This window comes from Protopterus annectens, chromosome 10.part0 (genome assembly GCF_019279795.1).
Source record: "Protopterus annectens isolate FY-2018-M chromosome 10.part0, PAN1.0, whole genome shotgun sequence".
Lineage (NCBI taxonomy): Eukaryota > Metazoa > Chordata > Ceratodontiformes > Protopteridae > Protopterus > Protopterus annectens.
The window spans coordinates 1,267,032,193-1,267,049,722 of NC_056744.1; the positions used below are offsets into that span (position 1 = coordinate 1,267,032,193).

At 44.5% G+C, this 17,530-nt stretch overlaps 1 protein-coding gene across 1 annotated transcript in view; it reads right to left on the reverse strand.

Moving 5' to 3' along the window:
• ASTN1 (astrotactin 1) overlaps nucleotides 1-17,530 on the reverse strand; it is a 5,143,480-nt gene that overhangs the window by 3,370,079 nt on the left and 1,755,871 nt on the right. The window contains exon 8 of the mRNA XM_044086860.1: nucleotides 12,380-12,547. Within this exon, the coding sequence (XP_043942795.1) occupies nucleotides 12,380-12,547 (168 nt within the window). The remainder of the gene's footprint in view (nucleotides 1-12,379; nucleotides 12,548-17,530) is intronic.

Genomic DNA, 17,530 nt, shown 5'->3' on the forward strand with positions numbered 1-17,530 from the left:
TCCAGCAGTGACACAGAGATGATTCCCGGGGTAAACCTACGATCTCCCATCCACAGGTCAAGATTTCTCTTGAACAGAGCCAGCGAGGTGCTCTGCCTCACATGGACTGGGATTTTATTCCACAGCATAGAGAGTCTCTGAGTGATAAATCTATCCCTCCAGCACATCCTATTTATATCCGTGCTAAGGTTTAAGTTGCTTGCTCTAGTGGTTTTGGTGGATTTGGATTTTTTGAGGTGGAGCATGTCCATTAATTCCGAGTTGGACATGGCCTTGTATGTCAGGCACATGTCACCTCTGAGCAGACGGTATGCGACTGAATAGAGCTGGAGTTTCTTCACTCTGGCAGCATATGACAGATTTTGGAGTCCCTTTACCCTTTTAGTGAGGAACTTTTGGGGTCTCTCCAATTGCTGGAGATGTCGGGTGAGATACATCCCGAATGGGGCATTGTACTCGATCATTGGTCTGATAAGTGAAGAGTACAGGGGAACAATGACCTCACTAGATCTGGATGTGAATCCCTTCATGATCAGGTGGACAATGTAGAAGGTCTTTCTAACCACTTTAGCAACGTGAGTGTCAAAAGAAAGGCCACTGTCAACCTGGGTCCCCAGGTCCCTGATAACCTCTTCTGTGCTTAGTGGATTGCCACTTATATGGTAGCTTGGGGTTACCTTGTTTTTCCCGAAGGGTATGACTATACATTTTTTGGTGTTTAACTTCAGGCCATGGCTCTGGCACCAGCTATCTGTTTCCGTGAGTCCCTTCTGAAGGATATCCATGTCCGATGCACTTTCCACTATGGCGCCCAGTTTGCAGTCATCTGCAAACTTTGTCAGCCAAAGTCCTCCCATGTTGGCCTGTACTTCTGAGACGTAGATGCCGAACAATAGGGGGCCAAGGACCGAGCCCTGTGGGACACCACTTGTGACCGGCTTGGAGTCTGACATAGCGCCAGCAACTCTAACCCTGTGGGTTCTGTCCTTAAGCCAGTTTGCAACCCATCTTGTGACATATGGGTTTACATTTAAGCTGGTAAGTTTTTCTACAATACCCGAGTGGGGTATTGTGTCGAAAGCCTTTGCAAGGTCAAGGTAGGCTGTATGGACTGCCTTTCCCTCATCAATGGCCTTGGTGACTGTTTTGAAGAAGTCGACCAAGTTCAAAAGGCATGCTCTTCCCTTGACGAAGCCAAACTGGGTCGGGTCCAATGTCTGCAAGTCCGCTATATCTTTGTTTATGAGCTCCATTATGATCCTCTCCATAGCTTTGCAGACTAGACTTGTTAAGCTTATGGGGTGGTAATTACCAGGGTCCATAGAGGCAACGCCTTTGTGGAGTGGGACCACAGTTGCCGTACGCCACTCCTTGGGCACGTATCCTGTGGTAAGGCTGAGATTAAACAGCTGCCTTATGTGCGGGTTTAATTCCTCATTTAGCTCGTGTAGCACACAGCCGGGGACACCATCCGGTCCCATTGATGCTATGTTTTTAGCTTTAGAGAGAGCAGATTTCACCTGCGCATTTGAGATGTCTGGGAGGCTACACTCCGCTGGGATAGTTATCTCTCCTTTAGGGGGGAGAGGGGGGTGAAGTTTGCACTGAACCTGTCTGCCAGTATGTTGGCAATGTCTGTGGGTTCAGTGATTTTTGTATCATTTTGGACTAATTCTGAGCATATCTGGGAGTTTCCACCCAGGTTCCTGACATAGCTGAAAAAGGCCTTATGATTGTCCTTTGAATCCATGGCAATTTTTCTCTCAAAATTGGCCTTAGTTGATTTTATGAGTGCTCGTATTTTTTTTACTAATAATGATCAGGGTGACTTCCCTTTTATGGATTTTGTTCTATCATGTAATAGCTTTCTCCTCTTATTGTAAAGTTTGTTAATGGCTGGGGTCCACCAGACTGGACGTTTGCCCTTTGTGGAAAGAGTCTTGGTTTTATTCGGGATTGCCTGATCCATGCAGTCCTGGAGGTGTTCATAGAAGGCATTTGTAAGGGCTTCCGCAGCTTGGGTTGTGATTTCCACTGGCTCAGGGGCCTTGAAGGATACCACACCAGTCTTGAGTAGTGTGAAGTTTGCTTTAGAGAAGTTCTTCACTGTGGTCTTTTGTTTGGGGTGGGGCGGGATGTGGATTTCCAGTGAGATTAGTTTATGATCAGATCTCACCAATGAGGGATATACTTCCGGTGTGGAGCATTTTGTCCCCATGTTTGTGATAATGAGATCTAGTATATTTTCTCCTCTCGTGGGAACAGTGACTAGCTGTTCCATGGCATTTGAATTTATGAACTCCAGGAACCGTTGGGCTAGAAAGTTAGGGCTTGAGTAATGTTCCCAGTCTATATTCGGGTAGTTGAAGTCACCCAATATGATGGTGTTTGGAGATACATTTATACCCTCCAGTGTCTTCAGGAAGGCTGTGTGGGGTTCCTGAGTTTGAGAGGGTGGCCTGTAGCATGCTACAATTTGTAGAGCAGTTTTGCCTATGGTTAGTTGCACCTGGATGGTTTCCGAAGCTTCGTGCGTTACCACCAACCTGGAGGTGTGGGTATCCTTTATGAATATGGATACACCCCCTCCTTTTGTGGTGTGGTCCGGGTTTTGGGCCGGAACGCATGATATGAGGTAAAACCTAATAGTGCCGGGTGCTCTCAGGAGCCTTGAACCAGGTTTCAGTTACAGCACAGACATCAATGTTCTCCATACTGAGAAGGGCCTCGAGTGCGTGCATTTTGAGATTTAGACTTCTGGCATTGAGCAGCATTACCCTCAGTTTCTTCCCATTTTGTTTTCTAGGGTGGTAGGTTTAGAATTTGAGCCTTGCCTAAAAAAGGCACTATGGGGGTGGCAAGAGCCTTAGCCAATATCCGGAATCCCAGGGGTGACAGGTGCAAGCTGTCCCTTGCGAAACAGCGTGGCTTGTCAAGCATGTCATCCCAGGCAGACAGACACTGGATCCCCTTTGAATGACACCAGACATTAAGCCAATTGTTAAAGCTGATCATCTTGTCTCTATATTGTGGCATCATTCTTGGTGAAGGAAGGATACTGCTCAGGGTCAGGGTCATACCTGCTTGGGCTACATAATCAGAGAGCTCCTCTATGTCTCTTTTCATGTAGTCCAGGGAGGTACGTCTCAGATTGTTCACACCAGCATGGACAATGACTGTGTCATATTTGTACTTGCCATGGAGTGACCCGAGTGCTTGTGTTATGTGGCGGATTCTAGCGCCCGATAGGCAGCTTACTGTGACCCTCTCCTTGTTCAGCCTGGTGAGTGGGATGTCAGTGTGTCTGACTAAGGAGTCACCTATGACAAGTATGTTTGGTGTTGTATTTGGCCTTAAGGGCTGTGACTGCTTTGCACACTGCTTTTGTGGTTTATGTGTTGCTTGTGGGGTGTCTTGAGGTAGCAGTTGTTTGGGTGTCTGCTTTGGAGGCCTCTGCTATTTAGGTAAATTTTTACTCAGAGCCTCCGAGTATGTCTTTGTGTGTTTATGTGTTTGATTCAGTGGTGTGGTAGCATTATGTGAGGCTGGTTTTGTGGTGTGTGTAGTTGCCTTCTCCTCCTATCTGGTCTTGCCAGTCCTGAGTTGAGAGAGCTTAGCCTCCAGTTTGGCTAAATAGCTGCATCTCTCGCAAGTATTTGTGTTATGTGGGAGGAGGAGAGGGTTGTCTGTGTACATGAGGCAGTTATAACATTGCCTCAAGATTCCCAGATTCACCAGCTGGACCGGAGAGGAGATTGACAACTGACCTTTGGACATGCTAGAATAATATTGGGAATTCCTTAATAATTGAAAACAAGGGCCAGTGGGGAGTGAGGGTGTAGTGCTTTTAATTTTTAGTGCTGACTTATATAATTGCTTTAGTGAGCAAGTGCCAGGTAACTTGAGTGCAATGTGTTACAAGTAACTAAATGCAAAAACGACAAACAGTAACTTTCTTTCAAGTGAAATAAGGAAATAAGTACAGTAAGCAATGCAGATATCACTAGTGATCCACAGAAGCGCTGAGAAGCTGCGTATTAGGTGGAATTAGCTTCCAGGGAAATAAAAGTGCTGTTTATCAAGCGTAAAATAATGGCTGCTGATTCGTTTTCTCAGTCCGAGCTCCACGGCAGTTCGATATGCTGTAGTAAAGCTGCGTACTTGTTTTTCGGCGGGCATTACTTGTACATTAATACCTTGCTGGAGAATGCTCGTTCTCCAGTCAGAGTACTGATGTACAGTAAGCCCATTCTCTAATTAGTGTTAACAACTGCCTAGGGTGCTGGAGTCATTCTAAGGGGAGCTAGTATGTACCAGCTTTGGATAAGATTGCTAGCTGACCTTAGTGATTTGTCAGGGTTCACCTGTACCTCCTATACTATCACTTTCATATTCTGTGTTAAGCTCTTGCTGCTTTCATAGGGCCATTTTTTAACAGTGTCAGTCTCTCAACAATTGTTAATGTTCCTATATAGGGATATTGATTATAGAGAACAGAGCAGGTAGTAAACCACAGGACTGCAAGGAAAAACAAAAAGGAGGCATGGAGGAAACAGTTCCAAAAGCTGTCAGTGAAATATATATATAGGATAAAAGAGCACAAGCTATTCCAGGTTACCTTCCTGTTGTTGGGGGTTTCATATTGTCAGGCTGCATGTCATGGTGCTTTACTGCTGAGGGGAACTCATCATATTAAGCTGCAGAGTAAAGCAGCATGTCAGGTTAGTGCCCTGTTTTCGTGGGGCTAACCCTCAGATAATATGTCATCTGCACACAGACCAGCACATCTGTCACAGGGGAAATGAGGCCACCTCTACTGATGTTTCTCCGCACACTGTCAGTGCAGTTTTGTACGAGGAATGAAAGCGGAACCAAGCCCATTTACTTGTACAGAATGGCAAAAGTTACTAATTTTCACAGCATTGTTCCACACATGTTTGGGGCCACCAAAATGAGGTGGGCTGATAATGCTGACACTATTGATGTCTGCCAAGAACACACATGCATACATATCAGGGATGAATCTGTATTACCCAAAACTATACGCATCCTGCCAAGAGACTGAAGAAACAGAAACATCTGCAAATGAAGACAGAGGTATTACTGCCCTATACAATTGTGGAATGTATATCCTTCACAGGCCTAAATCAGACAAAGCATTTCTGGACTAGAATTGACAGTGAATTGTACAGGACATCACTGCTGTGGGAAACCATAATAAGACTGTAACATAGGTGCATCAGTGGGTCTGTATTATGATACTGCATGACCAAACCAAGACACGGGATATTGCTAGAGACAGGTCTTACACAGGTGGTAGACCACCAACTCAACAGAGTCATTTCACAGAGGTAGAGGAGTTCCTAGTATTACTGTCTGGGGCAGCTGAGAAATCTCACATAACTGCTGGTGGACGAGAACTGTGAGATGAGACTGTATGAGTGTCTGTGAGGAATGTAGTATGTTAGAATTACCCTGCTATAGTGCCATTTCCAGTGTCTCACAAATGTGCATGCTGTTTTCAGCAAGTATCTATGCATATCTAACCAACAAATAGCACTGTATGAGGAAAAACCAAGCACCGGGCAGCTCTTGAATGAAACCAACAAATTTATTGAACCAAAAAAAACACAACGTAATTCAAGAGCTGCCCGGTGCTTGGTTTTTCATTCAAGAGCTGCCCGGTGCTTGGCTTTTCATTCAAGAGCTGCCCGGTGCTTGGTTTTTCATTCAAGAGCTGCCTGGTGCTTGGTTTTTCCATTCAAGAGCTGCCCAGTGCTTGGTTTTTCCTCATACAGTGCTATTTGTTGGTTACTTGTTTTGGTTTCGCACTGTTCCTCAATTTTTGCTATCTATGCATATCTATCTACTAGGTACATCAAGGCTAACAAGGTATGTAAGTGTACAGGGGCTAACAGTATTATCAGCAGGTAGCTGCAAGTGCCTGTCTATTGTGCTAATCACACCAAGAAGGAATGTTGCATAGATGTCCATCACTGACATAATAGCTTCATAGGTTGGTACTAGGCTATCGGCCCTAGGGCCTATACAAGCCTAGTCATAACAATCCGCTGCCTATTTCTTTTCACAATATTTACTTCCCTGGACCCCTGTCAGCAGGATGACTGACGTGATCCCCAGGGTGAATTTCTTATCTCCCATCCAATCATCAAGGTTCCTTTTAAAGAGGCGCTTTGCTTGACATGCATGGGCAATCTATTCTAGATTCTGGGAAGTCTCTGGGTCAGGAACCTATCCATCCAGCATGTTTTGTTCATTGTGATGACAAGATTTAGATCCCTGGAGCATGTGGCTCTGAGGGATTGGGATTTCATTAAGTGTAGCATGTCCAACAGCTATGGGTTTGACATGGCCTTGTATGTTAAGCAGAGATCGCCTCTGAGTAGACATTATGCGACAGAGTATAGCTGGAATTTTTTTAGTCGGTCAGCATAGGGCATCTGCTTTAGGCCTGTGATTCTTTTAGTGAGGTATTTCTGACACCTTTCCAGTTGTTGCAGATGTCTTGAGAGGTACATACCAAACAGTGTGCTTTAGTCTATAATGGGTCTAATGAGGGATGAGTACAGTGGGACAATGACTTCCTTTTTTCTGGATGAAAAGCCCTTAGTGATGAGGTGTGCCACATAGAAGGATTTCCTGACTGTTGTGGCGATGTGGTTATCGAAGGTGAGACCACTGTCCACCTGTGTTCCTAAGTCTCTTATCACACTTTCGATGTTTAGTGTACTGCCATCTATGTGGTAATTCATGGGTATGTGTTTTTTCCCAAAGTGGATAACTATACATTTCTTGGCATTGAGTTTGAGCCCATGGCTCTGGCACCTAGCATGTGTTTCTTTTGTAGAATATCCACATAATTTGGGGATTCAATAATGACTCCCAGTTTGTAGTTATCTGCAAACTTTGTTAGCCAGAGTCCCTTAGTGTTGGCCTGTACTTCAGAGAAGTAGATGCCAAACAAGAGCAGTCCCAAGACTGAACCCTGAGGTACTCCACTTGTCACTTGTCTGGAGCTAGATTTGGAGTTGGCTACTTTTACAGTGTGGGTTCTGTCAGTAAGCCAGTTGGTAACCCATCGAGTGACACAGGGATTAATGCCCAGCTTAGTAAGTTTATATGTGATTCTAGAGTGGGAGATGGTGTCAAAGACCTTGGCGAGGTCCAGATAGCCTGTTTGGACTGCCTTACCCTCATCCACAGCTCTGGAGACTGATTCAAAGAAGTCAATCAGGTTCAGGAGACAAGATCAGCCCTTCCCAAACCCAAACTGGGTGGGGTCCAGTGTTTGAAGGTTGCCAATGTCTTTGTTTATAGGTTCCATGGCCTTGTAGATCAGGCTCATCAGACTGATGGGGCAGTAGTTCCCAGGATCCAAGGTGGAGCTCCCCTTCTGGAGTGGAATAACTGTAGCTGTGCGCCACTCAGTGGGCATGAAGCCTGAGGTGAGGCTATGATTAAATATGACACTCAGGTGAGGTGCCAGTTCGTTTTGTAGTTCATGTACTACACAGTCCGGGATGTCATCTGGTCCCATGGATGCTGTATTCTTAGCTTTGGAGAGTGTGGTTTTTACCTGTGTGGGCATTATTACTGGAATTTGGCAATCTTTTGGTATTGAGATGGGCTCTTTAGGGAGTGAGAGGGGGTTGAAGTTGGCACTGAATCGATCTGCCAGGATATTGGAAATATCCTTGGGATCAGTATATTTAATGGCATTCTGTTGTAGCTCAAAGCAGATCTGAGCATTGCCATCTAGATTCTTGACATAGTTATAGAATGCCTTGTGGTTGTTTTTGGAATTTTTGGCAATTTTATTTTTGTAACTAGCTTTGAAGGATTTTATGAGGGACCTCAGCTTCTTACTGAGGCTGGTAAGGGAGTTTTTTGCATCCAGGGATTTTCCTCTTTTCTGCAACAGTTTCTTCCTTTTGTTGTAAAGTTTGTTTATGGCAGGGGGCCAACAGATTTGCTTCCTTTTTTTGGAGGAGAGCATCTTGGTTCTATTTGGGATGGCACGATTCATGCACAAGTGGATGTGCTCATACAGTGCCGTAGTGTAGTATTCATCAGTCAGACTTTCAGTTCCCGTCTGCATGGGTGTCATGACGTTTGTCACATCTGACTTGAGTAGCATGAAGTTGGCTTTGGAGAAGTTTTTATGGAGGTTTGCTTACTGGGGCTGTGGGGGAGGGATGTGGATGTCAAGGGGGATTAGCTTATGGTCAGACCTGACCAAAGAAGGGGTGACCATAGGTGTGGAGCATCAAATTCCCATGTTGGTAATGGCCAGGTCTAGGATATTGGAGCCCCTGGTGGGACTATGGATTAGTTGATCCAGGGCATTGGAATTTATGAATTCCAAGAACCGTTGGGCAAAGGTGTTGGTACATGAATAGTTTTCCCAGTTAATGGCAGGGTAGTTGAAATCACCCAGTATTAGAGTGTTTGGTTGTATCTAAATATTTTCTAGTATGTTTAGAAAGGTGTAGTGAGAATCTTGGGGCATGGTGGGGGATCTGTAGCAAGCTACAATTTGAATTGCAGTCTTACCTAATGTTAGTTGCACCTGGAGAATTTCAGACGTATTGTGTTGGGCAACTAGCCTGGAGGTGTGAATATCCTTGGTGAATATGGACACCCCTCCACCTTTAGTGTTTCGGTCCTGGTTTGGTGGCCGAAAAGTGTGGTATGAGTTGTAGCCTGTTATTGCAGAGATGCTCTCTGGAGCCTTGAACCAGGTCTCAGTTACTGCACAGATATCGATGTTCTCTATTTTTATGAGTGCCTCGACAGAGTGCATTTTGAGGTTTAGACTTCTAGCATTGAGTAGCATTACCTTCAGATTTTGCATGCTTGTACCTGTTACGGTGGTGGTTTTGTCATTTGAACTTTGACTAAAAAAAGCACTGTAAGGGTGGCAAGAGCTTTAGCCAGTAACCTGAATCCCAGAGACGACAGTTGCAGACCATCTCTGGCAAAGCATCATGGTCTGTCGGGCATGTCATCCAGGCAGACAGATACTGGATCCCCTTTGAATGACACCAGAAGCTTAGCCAATTGTTGAAGTCAATAATTTTGTCCTTATACTGTGGTATTATTCTGGGCAAAGGCAGGATGCTACTCAGGGCTAGGGTCATACCTGCCTGGGCCACATGATCCGAGAGCTCTTCCATGTCTCTTTTCATGTAGTCTAGGGAGGTACGTCTCAAGTCATTCACTCCAGCATGGACAATGACAGAGTCATATTTGTAATTGTTGTAGACTGACTTGAGTGCATGCGTTATGTGGTGGATCCTGGCACCCAACAGGCAGCTGACTGTAATTTTCTCCTTGTTTAGCTTGGTGAGTGGGACATCAGTGTGCCTGAATGTAGAGTCACCTATGACTAAAGTGTTGGGTACATTGTCTTGCCTTAAGGGCTGTTGTTGGGTGGCACACTGGTGTTGTGAGCTATGTGACACTTTGGTTGTGATTGGTGTTTGCATTTCAGCTTCGGAGGTCCTTGTTGCTTGGGCTGGTTACTGTTAAGGGCCTCCGCATATGAGGGTTTAGTGTTGCTATGTGAGGATGTTGGTGGTGTGGGTTTAGAAGGGCTATGTGTTGCTTGAGGTGTAGTGCGGGTGTTAGCCTTCTCCTCTTGACTGTCTAACACAATCTTGGGTGGAGAGAGCTTTGCTTCCCGTTTGGCTATATAAGTGCATCTCTCACAGGTTATAGTTTTGGGTGGTAGGAGGAAAGGGTTGTTTGAATAATGTCAGGACTTTGCCAGATGTGGGTGTCAACCATGGCATAAATCAGTGGATGTGCAAGCCATTGATACAGGCAGACATGGCCACTATCCAAACAATATCCGAAATGTTGAGTGTGCAGTGTGGCCTTTGAGAGGAACTTTGACTGCTGTAGGAATTATGTTATATAGAGACTTAGAGAGCAGACATGCCTGCGGATGGCAGTGGTGGCCATAATTACATCCATTGATGCCTTCCTAAGTATACTTCAAAACACCTAGCATGGCCATGCAAGGGGTCATATGTGCAATCTATGGTCACAGTCTAGTTGTACCCAGATGACACCTGCTATCCATGAGGCTGTATCACTGTCATCACTGGTCATGGCTGCCTCCACCCCTGGGCATATAAATTTACAGTGTCAGTTCCAATACTCTGCAGTGTTGATTCCAGGGGCACCCCTGCAATGGCAGTTACAATACATGCCACAGAGCAATGACATCCTCATCCTCTGTTTGTTTCCTCAGAACAATACTTACTCAGTATCATTCACAGGGTCATGCATGCCCTGCCAACAGGGAGGTATCATATTAGTGCCTAGTGGGAAGTCACTCCCCATGAATGCTGATGAAAGTCATACATGTCCCAAACATGAATGCTGAATGAGTGTATATGTGACAGAGTAGGAACAGGACTGGAAAACTTGTAATGAGTCCCTTGTTAGATATTGGAAAGCTCTTGTAGTAAGGATGGTTAATGCTACACAAATCATTGTGGCTACAGGCATGGGCATTCCAAAGACTCTCCTGAGCTCAGTGTAAGTGCAGCACACTCTGTGTAGTGTCTCTGCCCACACAGTAGTAGCTGGTAATCTTCTCTTGTTGGAGGTGATGGTATATTAGCCATTGTCAGACCCAAGTGCAATGTGGAGGGTGACATGTAGCATCATAGACACTAGTTCTATAGGGGGCCACTGACTCAAGCTGTCCTGCTAATAGTAACGCTTATCCTGGTATCTTAATATGGGTAAAGATTCTGTACACTAGTGAGTCCTGATTTTTAGAAGAGGTGATTATTGTGCTGCCATGCCTCTCCAAACTATATACATATCTGAATCGCTGGGTCTATATTACCTGAACGAAAACCCGACTGAGCGAATCTCAGTTGAGTGACACCTAAAGAGCGAAACCCGCTAATATTGCAAGAATGAACGGAGATCACTGTAGGGAATTCGTCCCTTTACTTCAATGTAGTGCGATCTCGGAGATGGTATATTTAAGTAGGGAGGTGTGGGGGTGCAGGGAGGCTTGCCCCCCCTGCATAAAATAGTTAGTGAGAGTTTACCTGTTTTACTTGTTAAGTTTCACGGGTTAATATTAGCGGTTTTCACTCTTTATGTGTCGCTCAACTGAGATTCGCTCAGTCGGGTTTTCGTTCAGGTAATATAGACCCGAATCGCTCCACCTTTGTTTAGCTCAATTATATCCATACACAATGGATCTAATTAGCATGTCACCTCTGACTTGTATGCTATTAGGCAGTCATTAGCATACCATTCATACTGCATATGATATGGGTCTCGGATTCATCTCCTCTAAACACGTCACCACTAACTATGCTACAAGTTCGTGTTGTTGCCTAGCTTGTTGCCTCACAGGGTTCGTTTCTCTGGCGATCTCTGCTGATGGTTTCTGTTTGCATGTGTGTCTGTCTGTGTTCGTGGGTTTTCCTCCGGTTTCCTCCCACATTCCAAAGACCATTCCAAAGGCAGACATTCTCCTCATTTCTCCTGCCGCTGAACTCTGTGGAACCTGGAACCTAATGGACATTCCTCGTCAACAAATAAAAAAAAAAAAAAAAAAAAAAAAATGCTATTTTACATAATGTCGTGTTTGTTTCTGAACACCCCTATTAAATTCCATGCAAAAGTGAGATTTCTTTTTTAAGTGTTGTTAGATAAAAAAGGTTAAAATATTTCTTAATAAAATCCATTATGCAACTGCTGCTATACCTTTAAACATAGGAGTACAATATGACAAAATGTTAGACATAGTTATCTTAGTAACTCCCTGAAACCTTCATGAGAATAAGTCAAACTATGTTTGAGATACAGACATTCAAATAGAGAGGCTAAAATCATTAAAACTGTAATAAGAGCAAAATCTGCCTGAAGTGGTCAGCAGTGAAGCAATTAATATTTTACAAGGATGCAGAACATTTTCTCTTAAAACTTTCTTTAAACAATCCCTAGAATAATAATAAACTATTTAATATAATATAGAAGAATTCTTAAAAAAAATCAAGAACTGGAAGGTGTTGAGATATCTAACAAGGAAAAATATGCCATAATAAGGATAGTGGAGAAACTGTGTAAGAGATATGTAAGTCTGAAAAAGTCATCACTGCTGTCGTAAAATAGCTGTCTGTGAACTAAGTAACCCAAAACAGCGTTTCAATAGCATACATTAAATGATTGCTGAACTATGGAACCTGAGGATTAGACAAAGCAGATGGCTGTTACATTAGATGAGTATTGCAATGTGGCAGTTGGTTATAACTGCTGCATGTAGACAGTTCTTCCACTTTCAGTAATTATAAGGAAAACTTAATTCTGCTATGAGACTCACCTGTCTCAGGGTCACATTCATGCTCACAGGGGTCAAGAAGACGTTTCCCACATAATTCCATTGTCCATGGTCCACTGGCATTCTGCTGGTAGAACAAGGTTACCTGGGCAGGGTTTAACCAGTCTGAAGCATCCAGATGACTTCCTTGCAGGAGTATAAATCGACTTCCTGTGAAAAAATAACATATAAGGAAATAGCCTTACACTATGTGCCTGCTGTTTTCTGGAAACATCACTACTACAAATTGTGATAGCAGACAAAACACAATACACAATATGCTTAAATATGCATTTATTTACAAGTGAAGTTAAAAGAGCTGTATTTACTAAAGCAATCATCTGACATGCACATAATTTTAAAATAGCAATTCATAATTTATTCATAGCTAAGTGCAAAATGACTAAGATAATATAAAGAGAGACACCTTCTTGTGGATAATAAATGGACAGTTTGATAGAACTTCAAGAAGATTTAGAAATTGACATTTTGTTGTAATGAAACTGCATTACAACGGTGACAAGTAGAACATATTAAAACGTCAAGTGAGAAAAGGCACGTAAGTTCTTAATATAATTAAAACGTATGCTTCTTATCACTGGTGACCTGAAGAATATAACGCAACACTTTCAGCTACTCTCTTTTTGTTTAGACAAGACAAAGACTGAAGTAAGTATAACTAACATTTAACAGGTGTGGCATAGAAATAGCACTTCTCACAGTACAGCTCTAGTGCATTTTAGTTATCCCACTTTTCTCTTTCCCCTTCTCAGTGGGCAGAGCTGTAAATCTCCCTTACTTTTCTTCAATTTGTTCATGTAAAATCAAGATTGCTTGAGATGTGAAGAAACTCAGTAAATTGAAAGCATGTTAGATTAGATCAGGTTTATGATTTTAACACAGGATTCAAATGCCATTAACAAGAAAAAAAAGTGCCATATCCAACAAGGTCTCCTAAACTTAAACAAAGGGAATCCATTAAAACTTGTGGAAAACTCTCCCCACTATGTGACAATCTAACCCACAAACATAATGCTTCTGAGACATTAAGGGCTTATTATGTAAAACTGCTAAGTTAACTAAAACCCTAATAAGCTCACAAAGCCCCATAAAATTGGACAACCCCTGCAGCCACAGGTACTGGAGGTGCTTAAAGGTGGTTATGGGATTAGTTTTAGTGGAATGTCCACTAGCACAATTTAACCATGCCAAGGACACTACGTCAGCGGTATTTTTCTTACCATAATTTGTATTCTATCTTTCCTTTAAAAAAAAAAAATAAATTTACTCTGTTTTTTCTGTCTCCTAACTTCTTCACTGTGTTGACTGGACATGGCAGATAAGAAGGGTACCACGGGCTTCAAGCACTGTGTTCAGTGTAGTAGAAAAATGCCCAATGTGGATAATCATGATACTTGTGTTTATTGTTTAGGGGGTCCCTCACTTTTCGATGAAACCCTTTGTGACATCTGTAAAGGATTCAGCTCCCGTACGCTTGTGAAGCTCAAGAATAAATTAATGCTTAAAGGACTATTAAAATCACCTTTTATGGAGACTGTTTCTGAGTCAGAGGACTCATCACCTTCAAAGAGAGAACACAAAAAGAGGAGCAAGTCATTAACCTCCTCTCCTCATGATTTTGAGACTAAGCAACAGGAACAGAGACAGAAATCCCCTAAATTGGCACCATCTTTAGCTTCGAGGCCTAAACCTTTAACCTCAGCACCGGTCTCGGTTCTGAGTCTTCAACCAGCTTTGGTGCCAACTACTTCTTTGGCTCCTATGACTACACTGACAATGGCACTGAGTATTACCACAACTTTGGCACTGACTCACCTGTCAGCAACAACAATAGATGTCCCAGAACCAGTCACTCCCCCCAGCCCTATATTTCATATTGGTCATTCGACTTCGGTGCCGAAAGGTGAAATAGTCCCCCGGACCAGACATTCCCTCCTCGGTGGCTCCATTTGCTGGCTAGCAGTATAGCCCTTTCTTAGACCTACTTCACCCTCAGGGATGTCTACATGATCCTCCAAGAGTCTTTCAGAGCTGGATGTAGTGAGGGTAGTGGATCAATTCTTGATGGCCAGAGGACTTTACACTCCCATCTAAACCCTCCCTCCCACTTGAAGCCGAGGGATTTTATCCAAGGACTCCACAATATTTTCCTCCTTCGACCTCTTTCCTGGTTTTGGAGCACCTGTCACCAATGCCATCCCTTGTTCCAGCCTCTTTGGTACGGGTGGTAGATCTTACCATGATACCGGAGCTTGCCCTTTGGTCTTCGGCTCCTTCTGAGGTGGGCCATCCTTGGGACTGAGAGTGGTCTATCAGCACCGGCTTTACTGGCATGGTGTCTCCTTTCTACAAACCTGCCTTGGTTCCAGTTGCCCAGCCGGAGCCGTCTCTTCCCGTGGCTCCCTCCCTGATGGCGAGTTCTTGGGACCGGGGTGTGACCCCAGTCCCGAGGTTCCCAGCTCCTGCCCTGCTTTGGGAGGACCAGCTTTCCAGGTGATGGAGAGGACTCTGGCCTCTGCTGCCTTTCAGCATCAGAGACCTATCACCCCCCGTCCTCTGAACCACAGTTGACACAGCCCACTACTCATGGGGACCAGGCTCCAGAACCTCAAGACACCCTTCTCCAAGGTTCCCCCTCTGCAGCATCCTCCTCGAATACTCCTGTCGAATAGGTTCCTCGCAAGAGGTCATGCAAGAGGAAGCATGTGGATTCCCCGGAGGAATCCTTGACCAAAGATATGGACTACGATAAAGGGGAAGGGTCCCCATGATCACTCGCTGATTATGTCTTCTTTGTAGAAATCTTGGAGATACTTAAGCAGTGGGGTGATTGGAAGTCCACCACCCCTTCCCCTGAGTAGTCCATATTCTTGCAGGCTTTCCAAGCCCGGCCCTCTACCTCTTGGGTAACCCCGCCTGCGGATGAACTCGCACCACTTATCATGCAAAATGCGTGGAATAGTCCTGATACCATTGAACCTATTCCTCGGAGGCCAGACAAAATTCTCTAACCCCCTAAGGATAATCCTCAATGGTCTAAGGCCCTTCCAGTAGATGCTATGGTTGTGGCAGTGGCCATAGAAAAGAGCTCACTGAGGAGAGCTCTACTGTCCATCCCCCAAACAGGGAGTCTCGGGCGATAGACAGAATGGGGAAGGAGGTGTATTCTTCAGCGATCTTTGCCATTCAGTCTCTGAATTACCTGGCATGTTTAACTCAACTCCAGAGAGACCTCATTACCAAACTGTCAGAGACCCTGGCAGGAGCAGTGTCTGATGAGATACAGGACAAAGTTGCCTCACAGCTTCCGACTCTGGAATCCATCTCTAATTCATCCATGAGGTTGATTTTGCACTCAACCGAAGGGGCAGCTAGAGTAATGGGCGTGGGCGTTGTTACAGGATGTCACACCTGGATGCATCTATGTGACTTCGTGGACCCTTTTAAGTCTTCCTTTCTTAACACCCCTGTGGAGGCCTCATCCCTTTGTGGCCCAAAGGTGAAAGACACTTTAGCCAGGTGTGAAAAGGATGGTAAGACCTTGTCTGCCATGGGCGTGCATTTTTCCACACCTCAGTGATCCTATTCCAGGAATCAGAAGAGTGGAAAGATGTGGTAGAAAAATTCCCAAGGTCTTTCCTGTGACACACATGGCGCATCCCCCCCCCCCGGGCAGAGGGGAGATCTCAACTGGAAGACATCCCTTCTGAGGCAGAGGGGGTCCACTTAACCAGGGTTCCAGAGATTCTTTCTCTGGACAGCCTTACCAGTGGTCCTGAAGAGCGGCCCGATTGCTTACCTCTGGAAGCAGTCTGGGGTAGTTTTTCTCTGCACCATCTTGCCTGGCAAAAAATAACTTCAGACTCTCGGGTGCAGATGATAATCACCAGAGGTTATCTAATCCTCTTCAACCTTTTCCCAAAGCCTTTAAGGCGCATTCTCGACATACCATCCAGTCAAAGGGAATCAGCAACTTAAGAAATCCAAAAGCTGCTTCAAAAAAGAGTCATCCAAACAGTACCTCCAGACCAAATAAAATCCATTTTTTACTGAAGTTTCTTTTTAGTGCCAAAGAAAACAGGGGACTGGAGGCCATGTCTGGACCTCAGCATCCTAAACAAATTCATCCAACAAAAGAAATTCCAGATGGTCGTGGTACAGTCTATACTCCCCTTCCTGGGGAAAGACGATTGGATGTGCTCTGTATATCTTCAGGATGCATATTACCACATAAAAATGGACAAGCGATCCAGGAGATTTCTCCACTTCCGGCTGGGAGCCAATCACTACCAATTCCGAGCACTGCCCTTTGGTCTCTCCACAGCCCCCCAGAGTGTTCACAAAATACATGGCAGTGATAACAGCTCACATGAGATTGCAAGGATTTTGAGTGTTTCCATATCTGGACGATTGGCTCCTCACCACTCCAAACCAAGCATCTACTGGTCTCAGCAATCCATTTCACTCTATGTCACCTGAAACAACTAGGGATAATGGTGAATAAAGACAAATGCAAACTAATTCCTTCTCAAAGACTGGAATTTATAGGGGCAGAATTTGATACCCAATCATGTCTAGTCTACCTCCCTCTTCATAGGATACAAAGAACCAAAGCGCAACTCTGAGGGATACTCAGCCAGGACAAAGTGCCAGTTCGAGCAGTCCTTCAGCTTCTAGGATCCATGGCAGCATCTATAACAGTGGTACCTCTGGCAAGGCTGCATATGAGGCTTCTTCAGTGGCTTATGCTAACACAATTGTCCTGTTTGAACATCCCTATGTCATTTCAGATCAGGATAACAGATCACTGCAAACAAGACTTACGTTGGTGGATGATGCCAGAAGAGAACCTATGGTGTTGTCCTTTCTCGCCTTCTCATCCCAAAGCCATAGTGACCATGGACGCCTCCCTGATTGGGTGGGGGAGCATTATCAGGGAAAGACTGCCCAAGGCAATTGGTCAGTCATAGAGGCCAATCTGCATATCAGTGTTCTAGAACTGAGGGCAGTGCTTCTAGCTTTGCAAGCATTCCAATCTGCTTTCCCTTCAGGAACAATTGCCATCAAGTCCAACAACATGTCAGTAGTCTGGTACATCAACAAACAAGGTGGAACCAAGTCTACCTATTGTGT